Here is a 16,736-nt window from a genome sequence, read left to right as displayed (position 1 = left end):
ATGACATTGCAAAATAGCATAGCATTATGTTAAGGAAAACTTGTATTTTTAGGCTTGATGTAAAAATATCAGAAATTGGTCCAAAAATGACCTGAACAGCAGGTAACTTTTCAGTAGGAGCCATTAAGTGTCAGTTTCATCACCAAACCAGAAGTCTCAAAGTGACTTTGCCCCTTTGTCACCTGCAGTGTTGTCTGCCTCTGTGTTTTGTCGTGACTTACTCAAAAATACACAGGAAGAAAACTTCAACCATTAGTGTTTCTGAGTGTTGGAAGGAGGGAGAAAAAAAGAGGCGAAACAGGTTTTTACTTTGAAATGTCTCCCTTCCCCAAAGGGTTTGGAAAGCAAAACTTTATCTGTGAAAATGCTGATTTCCTAACTCGTGGCAATTTTTTCTCAATTAAAATAAAGGAACAATGATTATGGAGTTAAGTCAAAATCTCACTGCCCAGTAATCTGCAAACCAGCATTGCCCAACCCACAGCAATAGGGCAGCAAACATTTATTTCCTCAGGGACATTATTAAACACCCTGCATACTTATTATCTCAAAATTGGAGAAGATCCAGCTTTCTAAGGCCACTTTCTCCCTTCCTCTTCCTGAGCCGTAATTCAGACCAGAATATAAATTTTTGACTTAATGTTTCTGCGGAAATCAGCAATATGAAAGTGCTAGAAACAAAAGAACACAGAATAGCAGAGGGAAGAAATGGTTTGGCAAGATTGTCAGCCTTAAAGGGCAAGATTAGTTTATAATCCCTCAGATTCTAGTGTACAAATACAAATTTGCAAAGTGTGTAGCTTATAAGTGACATATAAGTGTGGCTCTGCAGGTTGGTAAATGTTACTGTCACTAATGGGAGGTTGCCATGAAATCGAATTTTTAAGGATTTTGTTCTCATGGCAAAATAAGGTGATAGTAATAAGGAGTTGCCACACACTCAGGGGTGTGTGTATATACATAAGTAGGAATTTGGAAAGTGGACTAATTCCAGCTAACTCCGGGGTATTTTGGGCAGGATATTCTGATATTTTCATGCAGGGTTTTTCCCCTTGATTTAAAATCCTGGGAAAGGAAGAGTTTGAAAGTGAACTGGGGGGGAAAAAAAACCCAACCTGAAAGTAATGTGTAATGACTTCACAATGACTAATAAAATACTGTATGATAGTTCTCTGGTATGGTAAGGGTTGTTGTGAAATAAGAGTGCATCTTGGCAATCAATACAATATGCTTTTTTTTTGCAAGTTTGTAGCTGTTCTATCAATTTAACTAAAAAGAAGAAATGGCATTACATGAAATGTCAAATTCTAGGCATAGAGTGAATTCAGTGGTGGAATAACAGAAACTTTAAGTAGTGAAATTGAAGACACTAAAGATAAGATAGGAACTGGCCAAGAACATGAGTAGCTTTCCCAGGGTTTAACACAAAAATTGCACAGTGTCTCATGAATGATTGAAATCATATTTTATCATTACATTTTATTGGCAGGGAACACAGCTCAGCATTAGTTGAAAGACCGAAATGACTTGTGTGGCTTTAGGATGAGTTTAAAAGATTTTACAACGTGGCCCATCTCTTGTTTCCTGCCATGCAGGTCATCAGAAGCGAAGGGACAGAGGGAGTGAAGTTTCGTCTCTCTGGGAAGGGAGTAGATCAAGACCCAAAAGGAATTTTTAGAATCAATGAGATGAACGGGGACGTCTCGGTGACCCGAACCCTTGATCGAGAAGCGATTGCCAGTTATGAGGTGAGTACTCAGAGATAACATCTCTGCCCTGTGTTGATAGCGAGCATTTTCTGAATGTGCATTTGCTCCTGAAAGATCTGCGGCTAAATTGAAGACTCAATTGCAGCCACTGTGATAGGAAATTTCAAGAACCATTGGAAATGGTAAACGTGTATGTTTTTCACACAATTGAAATTTGTCTGCTTTCTGCATGGACTTTTTGTCATTTATCTTCAGTGGAAATGCTGTCTGAATGTTGTGTATGCATTTGATTTCTGAATAGAAAATTTTGTTTGGACAAAGGAAGATCTTTTGGGGAAGTTGTCACTATGGTAGTACAGAATTATACATTTTTATTGTCAAATGGTCCATGGAAATTACCATTGAACTCCATTTCTAGTAGTGGGTGTCTTTGATAGAGATAAAGAAGATTCTGATTATATGAAAATGTTACATATGAAATGTACATCAGTTACAAAGATCTTGCTAAAGATTCTTGTCCTTGTCAATAGAAATGTTTCTCTCCATTGAATACCCAACAAATGATTTCCTTTGGGCCAAGGTGGGGCAAAACAACTGCCCCACCTTGGCCCAAAATGTATAAAATAAACAGAGGACCTGTCAATTCATGTTTTCCATCCAGCCCTGGGAATGTGCACTCACAGAACGTGTCTCTGGCTATGCTGATCCAGAGGAGCAGCAGAATTCCAAGTGCTCAGTGCATGCTGCCTTTCATGTCCCCCCACAGGGATTGTCTCCCTCTCTGGCAGAGGGAGCACAAGGTGCCCTCCCCCTGTGGGACACAGGCTTGGGGACAGTCCTGGTTGCCATCCCTGACCCTCATTTTCATCTCCTGCAGTGTAATTATCACCATTTTTACCTCCAGTGCTGTTTCCTTCCTCCTCTGGGAGAGTTTCCCAGTTTGGTGATGGGTCCTACTGCTCAACCAGCACTGCTAAAATTTACCATATGCTGGTTTTCAACACGTAAACATCTCCTTCCTATCTGGGGCTGCAGTGAAATGTGTGTTAAGCACTTGCACAGGATTTATGGGAGTTGCTGACGTCCTCCTTGCAAGAAAAACATTGCAGTTTCTCTTTTTAACGTTGTTCCTTGTCTTCATTTGCCAGCTGTTTCTTATTTTATCAGTGGATTTCCACTTTAATGCGTTGCATATAAACCTTGAATATTTTTTTCTCCTGGAAAATCATAGTAGACTTTTCAACTTAATGCAGCAAGCCACAAATGGCCCTCATATCTGATCTGGCAAAAGACACACTTAAATTAAGACAAACCCATTTCCCTAGAGGAGGCTCTTTGAAGCAATGTAAGTTATGCACAAAAAATGCCATCCAGCAGGTGAGCAATGAGCAATGTGAATGTACAGCCTGAGAGGCTTTGGTGCTTCCTGAGCTGTTATCCTGCACTCTGCTCAGCAGCTCACCCAAACTGGGGTTGGAATGTTCTGAAGGAGAACCCTCAACCTGCTCACTCTGTCTCAAATCCAGCCCATTATTTTCCAATAAAGATGTTGTCATGGAGTCAGGAGGACAACAGGATTTTCTCCCTGATTTCCTTGGTACACTGAAAGGTGAATAATCTGAAATATCCTTCAATTTCTCTCAAAGAAGCGTTTTCTGGTTTTGTTTGAGCTTCCTCTGCCCAGCACTGTGGTTCTGAAAGGAAAAATTCAAAACAAAATGCAGACGAGTAAAGAAGAGATCATTGTGAATAAATACCAGTTTCTTGCAAACCATCAGAATATCAAGTGTGTAATCAGAGGTGGGAGAAGGATGAAAAGATAAAATCTGTTTGAGTCCTTCAGCTGTGCTCAGGGATGCTCTGCCTGAGCACTGATTTATTTCCTGCACTTAGTGCATGTGTGCTCCAGGGGTAAGAATTGAAAAATGCGAATAGGTCACAAACCAGATCTTTCATGATCACAGCATTTCATAGAAATTTGCAGATTTTACTGCCTCAGAATGTTTAAATTAGCTAAGAATAATTAATCTGTTAATTTTTTTTTCACTGAATGTTTGAAAATTTGGGTTTGCTGCCCTTTTTCTCCTGAATGCTGAAAAACTTGTAGGAGTTGTCTGGATTCATAACTAGAGGACATGATTAAATTAGAGAGTATCAAACTCTACACAAACTACTTTCTTCATTGTTTGTGTTAATCTCTTCTTTCTACAGTTTAAGTATTTTATTTCTAGTAAAAGTTAGAAAATATTTCAAAATAGAGTGAAAACATCTGTCTGAGGGTCAGGGCCTGGCAGTCTTTTCAGTGAAGCTCATTTGTGTGGAAGTTGTTTTCAGATGAGTTTAAAATTTGGTTTTTAGCAAAGGAATTCAAACTGGCAAGAGGAATGTAAGGCAGCTCGTATTAATGACACCACCCTCACCCTCTGAAATAATCTTATTAATCCACTTGGTTTATGAGTTTATTTCCTGTGGAACTTTGTGGTTTGTATTCTTGAAGCCCGAGGAATGTCAGTCAGCTCCAGTTTGAAGTGAAAGCTGCTTGTGGAGCAGGAGGAGTCAGGGATGATGTTACACCCAGCAAAGAAAAACTGTGTTAGAAAATTGTGTAGCAACTCCTTTTTCTCCTGGAAAGCTTTGTTAAAGAGCATCCTGATAGGAATTCTGCAGGTCAGAGTACACCCATGGATTTACATGGAATGGTTTTACTTCGGGGCTTGCTGGAGCTTGTTGACAAAACTGCTGAATGATGCTCTGAAGAGGGGCTTAGGCAGGCTCTGGGCACGTTGTGGAATTGCTTCTGGGCTGGTGAGATAAGAGGGAGCCCAGAGCCCCTATTTAGTGGGAGCAAAAGGTGTTGCATTGTATAAATTTGCTCTCAAGCATATTTGGTTTCCTCTTGAGATTTGAATAAATCAGACTAAGTCAGAAATTTCAGACAATGACAAATAGTTTATTTTTTATTAATAATAGTTTATTTGCTATTGGAAAACGCAGATGTGGAAAAACAGATGAAGGAGATTGGTGGGGATTTTCTAGAAATTCAGAGTCCACTTCAGACCCATAGTGTTTTCTGATTCCAGCAAAGCAGAAATATTAGTGACTTTTCAGTTCTTTCCTTGAGCAAAAAAAAAAAAAAAAAGAAAAGAAAATAAATATCAAGTGTTTCTGTAAAGAGATGTGATAACAGAGCAAAAGCATTGCAATAAAGCTGGAAGGCTACTTGTGCTCAGTGTTGATAAAACCCCAATGAATTAGGAAACAAAAGGTCAAACAGAGGGCCAGTGAAAATGGAAGTCTGAAAACCAGTGATTATGGGGTAATCTGTTAATTAAAACCCCTGGGTTCATTTTTAAAACCTCACATTTACCTGGGTAATGTATTTATAGGCAGAATGCAAAGAAAAGCAGGAAGAGTTGTGGAGGTTGATTGCGACTGGCAAGATGACAAAAAGTTTCCAAGTTACAAGAACTCTGTTCTTTACTCCAAATTAGGTGGGTCCAGAAGAACTGGCAAAAATATTCCATTATTTTTTTATTGTTCATGCATGAGATTTGGGATTAGGCATTCCCTGGGTACAGGACAGAGCCTCCAGTTGCAGCAGCTCAGTCCCCATCACTTCCCACTGCTCAGAATCCCTGCAGCAGTGAAATCCTGTCCTGCAGCCCCTAAAGCATCAGTGGCAAAGTGCCACTGGGCTGTTCCAGCTGGGACTCAAGCTTTTAAAGGGTGCTGCCATCGTTGAAAGGCAACAAATGTCTGTGGAAATGAAATAATCAGAAGGTGATCCTCTGCAAGCATGAAATGAAACAGCTCGATAAAACTGTGTGCCAATTAGAGCTGTGACCAAATTTACCTAGGCAATTTGAACTGCTAATGAAGAGTTAGTTTTAATTATTTTTTTAAGTTAAAGAGATTTATTTGCTTTCAAAAAAAATCCTTGACAATCAGAGGTGTGAAATCAGCCCTCAGCTTTTTTCATAATGGCAGATGACGCTTCTTTGAAAGGATGCCTTGCAACTGGAAGTGACAGACTGAGATATTTAGAAAACTTATGTTAACAGGGCTGAAAAGCAAAATGGGAGTGGGCAGTTCTGTGAAGAATTGTCTCTATATGCTGGCTGACATGTAGGCTGAGAGGAGGGCAAAGATTCCAGACCCATCAGCAGCTCTGTGCTGTGAACTGCCTCACTTTAGGCACACAGGGCTGAGTCCCAGTTGAGGGTGAGGCTGCAGCCCTAATGGGCTCCATTTCCCTGTTTAATAAGGAACAAACAATGGAAATGTTTCACAATGATGAGGAAAACCAGCTTGGTCAGGTGCTGAGGAGCATTTTGTGGGGAAGATTTGTGAGTGCTTTAATGCATTTTTGCAGATAAGGGAAGTGTTGCTGCAGCAAAACCCTGGAAGTGAATGGCTGTAATTTATCTGTGCAGGAGAAGGAATTTCTCGTCTGTGTAAGTCCATTTTAGTGCAGCCACATCCTTTTTGGGATGATTTATCATCCCCTGATGCTGAATCTCTGCTGATGCTGGCTGGAGATCTATGGACAGCACGCAGAAACAGGCTGCTCTTTCAAAAGGAAAATCACACATTTGCTTCTAACTTCAAAAAAAAAGTAAAAATGCATTTAATCCTGGTTATCTGCACAGGCAGATTTGTCTGGAGTGGAACTGATCTGCTCTGTTCTGAGCTGGAACCAGCTGATGGGAAGTGTCAGACCCCAGTCATCTCCTACTAATATCCCAAAAAAAGGAAGGCACTCAGTCTTTCATGCCAAGAAGTTTGGTCTTGTAGAGATGTAAATTGCAGTAAAATGCACTTGATTTAATTAAAGAATCGTTAATGCACAGACCAAACCTGTTAAAATACTGGTGATTTCAAATTGCATCTGTTACATCAAAAAATCGTGGAGTAATGGCAGAGTTCAAAGTTTCAGGGAGGAATCCTGACTATTTAGCAAAAGGGAAATGAAAGAAAATTTGACTGTAAAAAGAAAAAAGAGCTCTTGTGGAAGTATAAAATATAATTATTAATCAGATAGAGAATTATTTATCTACATGAGCTGCAGTCAGATCAACTGAAATACAGCTGAAAATTCTGTCAGGGGAAAAGAACTCTGTAGCCTGTTTTGCATGTTATATGTAGGAGAGAAATGTTTTTTCCTTCATATTGCTGAGTTTACATAGATATTCATCAATGTGCTCACATGTTGGGCCTCCAGGTAAATTCAGAAAGGACCAAAACAAAAAAAAACCCTGGAGGCAAAAACAAACCCAGCAGAAGCAAAAGCCTGGATCCTTCAATGAGGTCCATATGGGCAGACTCCTGAATTCATGGGAAACTTTCTGGCATTGATTGTTTACCAAGGTGAAAACCAAGGTGATCACCAGAACTGTAGGCATAAATCAGATACTTGAGCATATAAATTTTAAGTGGAGTCACATTTCTTAAAACTATGATTTACAGAATTGCTTGTGCAGCTAGGATGGAAATGGGATTTCCAGCTACTGGAAATATTTCTCTCCCAAAGTTGGTTTATGGCATAAAGAGAAAATCTGACAAGAAGTGAAGCTAAAATTCATGTCATTGTTGCTTATTTTGTCTCAGTGAAACAAAATATTCTGTATGAACACTGTAATTTACCACATCTTGTTCATTTTTACCGGCAATATTCTGTTCAATAAATACTGTATGTAAATCAATACCTCCTAATGTTATGAGATATCAGCAGGGAGCTGTGATTCCTTTCAGAAGGCAGTAACATCCTCATTTTATTTCTGGGGAAAGCCTGCAAAAGTCAACAGTTGGTTTTGTTGGAGGGCATTTGTTTATTCTGAGCTCTGACTGCTTGCCTGGCTTTGCCATCCCTGCTGTTCAACAGCCCTGGCGTGTCATTTGTAGCTGGAATAGAGGGGAATTCTGTAAAAAGGAGAAATCAGCAAAGCTTTGTTTATAACTTCTAAGGCAGTGGGCTTGGATTTCCATGCTAGGAATAACACACTTTCCAAAGACCAGGAAAAATGAGTATTTTCTTATTGAGGAATGGGAGAGTGGAAATGCAGTCGGAACTTTGGGAAAATGTAAGTTTATTGAGACAGTAACAAATGACATTAAATTTATTTGCATGATGGTTAAGTTTTATAGGTTTTTGTGTGTTGTTTTGTTGATTTTTTAAAAATTATTTTCTAATAGAACACTCCCAGAAAGAATAATGATGTGTTCAGTAAAATGCAAGGAGACTAATAACATTTTTTGTCATATTATGTTAATTATCTATGAAACCACTTTTGTTATTATATGTTAATTGCATTTCAAGGCATTTAAAAGTCATCATGATACTTCTTTGCTGTTTTTGTTATTATATATTAATTGCATTTTAAGGCATTTAAAAGTAATCATAATGCTTCTTTTCTGTTTAGCATGGTTGGTTTATTTGTTTCTTTTCCCTGTTAGTATTAAAATAACTCTCAAAATACCTTGCTGAGGCCTCACTGTTCTGGGTACAACAACAATATCCAGGAAAACATTTTGCCCTTTCCTCAGAACTTGTGTTTTCCTGCAGGAAAGGAAGGAATCTTAGGAGTTCAGTGGAAATATGGAAATATCTCTTTTTTCTTGTTGATGTTTTTCCTACTTGGGTAGGAAATCTTTATCTGCTCATAAACCTTTCTTGAACCAGCCTGACACACAACCAACCATGTGTTAAATAGAAATTATTATTCTTGTCTTTATGAATGGCAAGGGGGATCTTTTTTCATCTCTTATTAGGTGTAAGTTTTGGTTTGTTTGCTTTTCTGGTAAACTGCTCAAATTCTGAATTTCCTGATCCTTTGCTAGAGAGTGCAGAAGTGTTGCAGTGGGAATTTTGGCACAGAGCACCTGTCCTGTGGCTCAAGACAAAGTCTTGAAGGTCTGGCCTTGCTTGCTAATTTAGTAATAAGTTTTTTTGTCATCCATCAGTAACCTTCAGAATGTAATACAGACATTTTTGAAGTTTGGCTGCTCAAACCTCCACATCTCTTGCTCCTCACAACACAGAAACAATTCTGTCTTATTCAGATATTTATTCAAAATTCAGAATCTTAATGTTCTAATTGCTGCAAAGACCTTGATTTCTATGGCTATATCCTGAAGCTGGAAATGTCTATCTATAGCTTCTGTTTATAAACAAGACAGGTGTGGTCTGTGATAAGTTTATTTTTTCCTTTTCTTTTTCACTTGCTTAAGAACTGACACAATGAATTCATTATATTGTTGTCAATAATTCCCTGTGTGCAGCAAGAGGAGCTGCTGCCTCCTTTCTGACCTCTTGTTCTTTATGGACCTGAAGAAAACCACATTACCTGTCTTATCCTTTCCTGCCATCTTCTTTTCATTTTCCACCTTCTTGCTCTTTTCCCCTTGCATTTTTAACTTCATTCCACAACATTTTACTCCCCATCTTGGTGTTTTATGTCATTCACTTCCACTTTTCCTACACTCTGCATTTCCTTGTTCACACCCTGACCTGCTTTCTGCTCTTTATAAATCAAGTTGCAAGGGGAACCCACAACCATCATCTGAGCACAAATTTGTTTGGGTTTTGTGTAGAACCTTTCCACTGTCTTTGCAAAAGCTGTGCTGCTTCATCCATTCTGATCAGCTGTGCCCATAAATAAATCCCTTTAAAACCCTGAGTTGCAGAAATCTTTGAATTCACATTGCTTACTACAGGACTTAAACATTTCTGCAATTTTGGTGAAATAGTCCAGGCTGTAAATATCTTATGCTAAGAAAATTTCAGTGGAAAATGGAACTTTGTTCCCATGTTAATACCTTCAGCTCCTCCATCAGCTTATGGGTATTAATTGAATAATTGTGTGATTATCTGCAAATTGCTAGCATTTAGTTTATTCAAGTAATTCCAATACCTAGTTCTGTCAGCCCTGGAACTGTGGTCTGCTCAAAAGTGAGCACAGAACATCTGATATAATAATTAGTTCTGTGGCTTCAGAACTGTGAGTTTAAAGCCTGATCTCTGTAGAATTATTTTAGGGTAATGGGTCATTATTTTAAAACTGTATCTGCATGTGTTTGGGGCAAAAGCACTCTGCAGGTTTTTAATTTTAATGCAGAGGTAAATTTTAATTTATTACTATATTCTTGCAAAATTTGTGAAAAGAATTTGTACAAAATTAAGAAATAGGGATGCTTCAAGCATTTGTGGACTCAGTGAGTTACTGTAACATCATTAGAGGGAATTAGGCTACAAGTGAGAAAATTTAAATATCTTTGCTCAGTTGAATGTGCAGTTATCTTCAAAATCCAATCTTTTGGTATCTGTTCTTTTATACACCAAGCTTTAGGAGTCCTAATATAATTCAGCACTTTCATAGGATCCCAAACACAGCCTGTTCATAGTTAAGTATTTTTAACATGTCCCTAAAATATTGTGAGGAAAAATAACACTGTGGACCATGGGGGTCTCCATTATTGAAATGATACAAAAATTACCATGTGCTGGAAAAAGAAATTAAAAAATAACAGAAGATTGGAGTCCAGGATCCAACTGGCCAGGTGCCCTCCAAAGTTTTGGACTGCTGTATTTTATGTCCACTGCAGGGAGTCATCTGCATCCCAGCCCAGGGCTGAGGCAGATGTGGGTGGGTGACAGTGACATTCCATAGTTTGGTCTGTGGAAATGAAACGAGAACCCTTTGTGGGTTGTGTCTCCCACAGCCCAGAATCTCTCAGCTGCTACCACTCTGCTGGAATTCCTGCAGCTCTGAGCCTTGGGGGCACCACTGGGCCCTGCAGCTGCAGCTCAGCCCACAGATGCTGCAGGAGCAGAAATAAAACCCATTTTCCCCTGGTGTCACAGGTGAACAGGTGTTTGCAAGAAATAAAATGATTTTTTAATACAGTTCCGACTGATACTTTCACCAAGCAAGCAATAAGAGATTAATTTATATACTTGTCCATTTTAAGAAAATATAGCTGCACATCACTCTGCTGCACATCTGTGTGTTCCAGCTGCTTTTTTGCTATTCATTGACTAAATACCTTTAAATATGCCCAAAATCATGTCACTGCACAAACACAAATGTATGATTTCATAAACCCTAAGTGCATCCTTCTAACCTGGTTTCTGTTGCGGGGGGAGATTTTTTGATCCACAACATCTGAACTCTGGAATTCTTTTTGGCAGTTAGGTATTTAATTCTTTAAAATGAAAATAGGACAGGACTTGATAGGTGGAAGTTCAGAAAAACCACTAACTGTGATGAAACTCATAAGAATGTAAGTTTGCAACACTGCACACTGCAAGAAAAGCAGTGTGTGCAAAAAGAGAATTCCTCTTTTTTCCTTTATTAGCTGTTTTTGATGGAAACAGGTGATTCTTCTGTGTTCACAGTTTTCTTTCTTTAGATCTGTTTCACTGCATTAGAGCAAACGAGTGAGAGAGGTTGAAGGAATTTAGTTATAAATATTTAGAGAACACTCATGAGGAGACTTCTAATATTATGGAAATTTTACTTTGCCGTGATCTTATTTGCATGTAAATGACAAAAGCCTTGCTGTATTTATCCTTGTTTACTCAGGTCATAACTAATTATTTCTTAATTAGACAAATTCCTTAAAATTAAGCTACATTTATGTAAGTGTCTTGGTTTATTTTTCCTGCTCTAGTAGCTCATTAACAGGAGACGTGACTTTAGTTTAGGAACTTTCAAGAGATAATTTGCTGATATGGGTTCATGTAGAGCACCATATGTTTCGACTCATGGTGGATCTTTTGTTTTCAGGGGTTTTGCACCTTTTCTGTAAAGAATAGAACAATTCCCAGTAGCTGCTGGCAAAATCTCTTGTGCAGGTGTGAGACTGGAAGGTTTCAAGGACAGTCACTGGAATCCTGACCCTTTGAGGTCACCCCATAAGGACATTTTTTTTCTCTGATTTTTTTAACCTTCAAAACATTTTGTCCAAACTATTTTGTCTGCCAGGGCTGGGAAATGGTCTGTTTCAAACTCTTGTCAAGTTCAACACTAAAACATAAAAGAACATCAGAGTCCAGTTGGGACTGAGGGGGAAAGGGGGGGGAAATATTGGGGCAGGTGGTGTGGAGCCAGAAAACCTCCATCTGAAATGGTTTCTGCGTGGGAAACCTGGAGAAATACAAATTATTTCTTCTAGTTTTGTTATTAACAAGTGTGATGTGCTGTACCCTGCTCTCCATCTGCATCTGCAGTTTAAATTTGCAAAGCAGAGACAGTTCATCTTAGCAGAATTCTTCACAGCCTCTGCTCTTAACATTACTCTTAATATTTATTTTACACACTGGCAATTCAGGTATCTGAATGTAAGGAATTGAAAATACTTATTATCTATTTAAAGCTCTGTTATTATATATATTTCTTAAATGCATTATGTATCCATAAAACAGGTGATCTGTTTTCATATACAGAGTACAGATTTTATTTGTGGATGGGAACAAATAAAGCAATGTACTAAAGTCACATTTCTGTTAGATTCAGAAGATTTAATAGAGTAATAATAATGTAAAATAACAGGATTAGATTTACTATTTAGAAATTACTAAGAGGGAGGAAAATCATGACAGTTTTAAACTACCAATTTTTCTTGTTGTCTAAAACAACCTGTAAAAAACTCCCATTTTTTTCCTTGCTGCTAAGGAAACATAGTGGAGAGGACAAAAAATGGATAAAGAAATTGTTCTAAAAATCACATGTATTGCCCAAATGCTCTGAAACTTTATTGTATTTTCTATTTTCCCCTCTAAAGAGGACATTTGCTGTGGCAGAATGCCTTACTCTCTTTCTCAGTTCTCATGAACTTCCAGTTTCCCTGTGATCAGTGGGATGCTCTCTCCTTCTGGGAGGGCCTGATTTCCCTCAGGGATTCTTATTCCCAGAAACTGAAGCTTTTCCCTCAGAAAGAGTTGCAGTCTTTGTCAAGCCAAAAATCTAGAGCTTCCAACAGAAATTTGGTGGAAAACCAGCAATTTTGGTATGTGTTGGGCCTGAAGTGTTCCTGAGTTGGTATCTTGGGATGCTCATGGCTGTGCTGAGTGTGAGTGGCAATGACCGGAAGGAACTGTGGAATTGCTGTCCACAAACCCAGCAAAGAAAAGCACAGCCTGTGATGGTTCTGGCCTCAGGAGACCTGGTTCTCCAGACATCTCACTACCTTCTGATGCCTCAGGTTTTGAGCTTTTCTATTTTTCACATTCTGTGCTGCTTTAGTGTGTGGGTCTGGGGTTCACATCAGGGGATGGTGAGCTCTGTGCACAGAGCAGGGAGACAAAACAATTCCTGCTCCAGCTGGGCACCAAGGACAAATGATCCAAATCTCGGCCCCAAGAGCACAAACACCGTGGGCTGGAGAGAGAAAAACAAGCAGGGTGGGACTGCCTGGGCTAAAGCTGGAATGGGACAATGAACTGCAAGATGCAAATGGAGCAGAACTGATCCAAGGGAGAGACCCCGGGAGCGCTCGTGCATTTTGGGACCATTTTGGTTCATCTTGGGTTCATTCTGGGACCATTTTGGTTCATCTTGGGTTCATTTTGGGACCATTTTGGTTCATCTTGGGAGCAGCCCTGGCTGGGCTCTTGTGCTGTCCAAGGTGGATCCATGGAGGAGATCCTTTTAATAAATCCCTGCTTTATTCTTCAGTTCTGACCAGCCTCTGTTCAAGGTCAGCCCTCACAAGGCATCACTTGTCCCCCAGCTTGCTGGGACACAGATGTGTCACTGCACAATTGGGAGACTCTAACTCATTTGTGCCCTTTAACATCTCAACAGTGCCTCAATTTGAAAGACACCCTGCATTCTGCCAGGTCTAAATTGCAAAATTAGCAGTCACTATTAATTTCTAGGTACTGAGTCATCCAATGATAGTGATCTCCAGCTCCTGTTCAGCCTGTGTGCAATTGATATGTGCAATATATTTATTAGAGATTTGCTTTAAAGGGATGCAGGTGTTTGAGGATAAGCATTTAATTTCATTTCTTCCCTGGGAGCTTTGATCAGTGCTGTGCTCACTACCTCTGCCACATGCTTTGAACTTGTAGATGCAAGCATATAAATAATTTCCCATGTCAATTCCTGGCTCATCTAGCCAGGCTGATATATGGAAGGCAAGTTGTCTCCTAAATTCCTGTCAGTGGGATTAGTGAATTGATTAGTTGAATTCTGAATTAAAATTACAATTAAAGGCAAAATCGTATCTGTTAGGCTTCAAGTCATTTGCTCAAAACGTAGCAGTCAGATTACAGGATTTGACCAGGTTTGTATTATGAATAAAAACTGTTTTCAATAACCTTTTTTTTTTCTGTTTGTAAATCAATATCTTAGATTATTAGCAATTACTAAACAGAAAAGGTGTATTTTTTTTTTTTCAGTTCTTCAGCATAAAGAGGGAATTCCATTGATTTTAGAAAATACTGATGATGTGATTCAGGGAACATAATTACCTACAAATGCCATCAGTAACATATAACGATTTTTTTTTCCCAATAGGTTCAGCTCAAAGTATTTAAAATGACAATATGGGCACTGTATATTAAATTGCAGTTTCTATTTACAGGTTATTGATATATATTTTGATATAACAGACTCAGGATAGTTGTCAGGCATAAACCTTTGCATTTGGGCCAGAAGCTTCTCTTATGATAGTGAAAATTTCTTCCTTTCCTTTCCTTTCCTTTCCTTTCCTTTCCTTTCCTTTCCTTTCCTTTCCTTTCCTTTCCTTTCCTTTCCTTTCCTTTCCTTTCCTTTCCTTTCCTTTCCTTTCCTTTCCTTTCCTTTCCTTTCCTTTCCTTTCCTTTCCTTTCCTTTCCTTTCCTTTCCTTTCCTTTCCTTTCCTTTCCTTTCCTTTCCTTTCCTTTCCTTTCCTTTCCTTTCCTTTCCTTTCCTTTCCTTTCCTTTCCTTTCCTTTCCTTTCCTTTCCTTTCCTTTCCTTTCCTTTCCTTTCCTTTCCTTTCCTTTCCTTTCCTTCCCTTCCCTTCCCTTCCCTTCCCTTCCCTTCCCTTCCCTTCCCTTCCCTTCCCTTCCCTTCCCTCAAATTTCAATTTCTTGGAAATTTCCTTTCTTTTCCTTTCTTTTCTTTTCCTTTCTTTTCCTTTCTTTTCTTTTCTTTTCCTTTCTTTTCCTTTCTTTTCTTTTCTTTTCTTTTCTTTTCTTTTCTTTTCTTTTCTTTTCTTTTCTTTTCTTTTCTTTTCTTTTCTTTTCTTTTCTTTTCTTTTCTTTTCTTTTCTTTTCTTTTCTTTTCTTTTCTTTTCTTTTCTTTTCTTTTCTTTTCTTTTCTTTTCTTTTCTTTTCTTTTCTTTTCTTTTCTTTTCTTTTCTTTTCTTTTCTTTTCTTTTCTTTTCTTTTCTTTTCTTTTCTTTTCTTTTCTTTTCTTTTCTTTTCTTTTCTTTTCTTTTCTTTTCTTTTCTTTTCTTTTCTTTTCTTTTCTTTTCTTTTCTTTTCTTTTCTTTTCTTTTCTTTTCTTTTCTTTTCTTTTCTTTTCTTTTCTTTTCTTTTCTTTTCTTTTCTTTTCTTTTCTTTTCTTTTCTTTTCTTTTCTTTTCTTTTCTTTTCTTTTCTTTTCTTTTCTTTTCTTTTCTTTTCTTTTCTTTTCTTTTCTTTTCTTTTCTTTTCTTTTCTTTTCTTTTCTTTTCTTTTCTTTTCTTTTCTTTTCTTTTCTTTTCTTTTCTTTTCTTTTCTTTTCTTTTCTTTTCTTTTCTTTTCTTTTCTTTTCTTTTCTTTTCTTTTCTTTTCTTTTCTTTTCTTTTCTTTTCTTTTCTTTTCTTTTCTTTTCTTTTCTTTTCTTTTCTTTTCTTTTCTTTTCTTTTCTTTTCTTTTCTTTTCTTTTCTTTTCTTTTCTTTTCTTTTCTTTTCTTTTCTTTTCTTTTCTTTTCTTTTCTTTTCTTTTCTTTTCTTTTCTTTTCTTTTCTTTTCTTTTCTTTTCTTTTCTTTTCTTTTCTTTTCTTTTCTTTTCTTTTCTTTTCTTTTCTTTTCTTTTCTTTTCTTTTCTTTTCTTTTCTTTTCTTTTCTTTTCTTTTCTTTTCTTTTCTTTTCTTTTCTTTTCTTTTCTTTTCTTTTCTTTTCTTTTCTTTTCTTTTCTTTTCTTTTCTTTTCTTTTCTTTTCTTTTCTTTTCTTTTCTTTTCTTTTCTTTTCTTTTCTTTTCTTTTCTTTTCTTTTCTTTTCTTTTCTTTTCTTTTCTTTTCTTTTCTTTTCTTTTCTTTTCTTTTCTTTTCTTTTCTTTTCTTTTCTTTTCTTTTCTTTTCTTTTCTTTTCTTTTCTTTTCTTTTCTTTTCTTTTCTTTTCTTTTCTTTTCTTTTCTTTTCTTTTCTTTTCTTTTCTTTTCTTTTCTTTTCTTTTCTTTTCTTTTCTTTTCTTTTCTTTTCTTTTCTTTTCTTTTCTTTTCTTTTCTTTTCTTTTCTTTTCTTTTCTTTTCTTTTCTTTTCTTTTCTTTTCTTTTCTTTTCTTTTCTTTTCTTTTCTTTTCTTTTCTTTTCTTTTCTTTTCTTTTCTTTTCTTTTCTTTTCTTTTCTTTTCTTTTCTTTTCTTTTCTTTTCTTTTCTTTTCTTTTCTTTTCTTTTCTTTTCTTTTCTTTTCTTTTCTTTTCTTTTCTTTTCTTTTCTTTTCTTTTCTTTTCTTTTCTTTTCTTTTCTTTTCTTTTCTTTTCTTTTCTTTTCTTTTCTTTTCTTTTCTTTTCTTTTCTTTTCTTTTCTTTTCTTTTCTTTTCTTTTCTTTTCTTTTCTTTTCTTTTCTTTTCTTTTCTTTTCTTTTCTTTTCTTTTCTTTTCTTTTCTTTTCTTTTCTTTTCTTTTCTTTTCTTTTCTTTTCTTTTCTTTTCTTTTCTTTTCTTTTCTTTTCTTTTCTTTTCTTTTCTTTTCTTTTCTTTTCTTTTCTTTTCTTTTCTTTTCTTTTCTTTTCTTTTCTTTTCTTTTCTTTTCTTTTCTTTTCTTTTCTTTTCTTTTCTTTTCTTTTCTTTTCTTTTCTTTTCTTTTCTTTTCTTTTCTTTTCTTTTCTTTTCTTTTC

At 36.7% G+C, this 16,736-nt stretch overlaps 1 protein-coding gene across 2 annotated transcripts in view; it reads left to right on the top strand.

Moving 5' to 3' along the window:
• Nucleotides 1-16,736, top strand: part of CDH13 (cadherin 13) — a 446,793-nt gene that overhangs the window by 208,546 nt on the left and 221,511 nt on the right. For both annotated transcript variants that reach the window (XM_005428754.2, XM_031063408.1), the window contains exon 5: nt 1,596-1,748. In XM_005428754.2, coding sequence (XP_005428811.1) covers nt 1,596-1,748 — 153 coding nt within the window. The remainder of the gene's footprint in view (nt 1-1,595; nt 1,749-16,736) is intronic.

This window comes from Geospiza fortis, unplaced genomic scaffold (assembly GCF_000277835.1).
Source record: "Geospiza fortis unplaced genomic scaffold, GeoFor_1.0 scaffold1081, whole genome shotgun sequence".
NCBI lineage: Eukaryota > Metazoa > Chordata > Aves > Passeriformes > Thraupidae > Geospiza > Geospiza fortis.
This window is presented reverse-complemented; position numbering and strand designations above follow the sequence as displayed.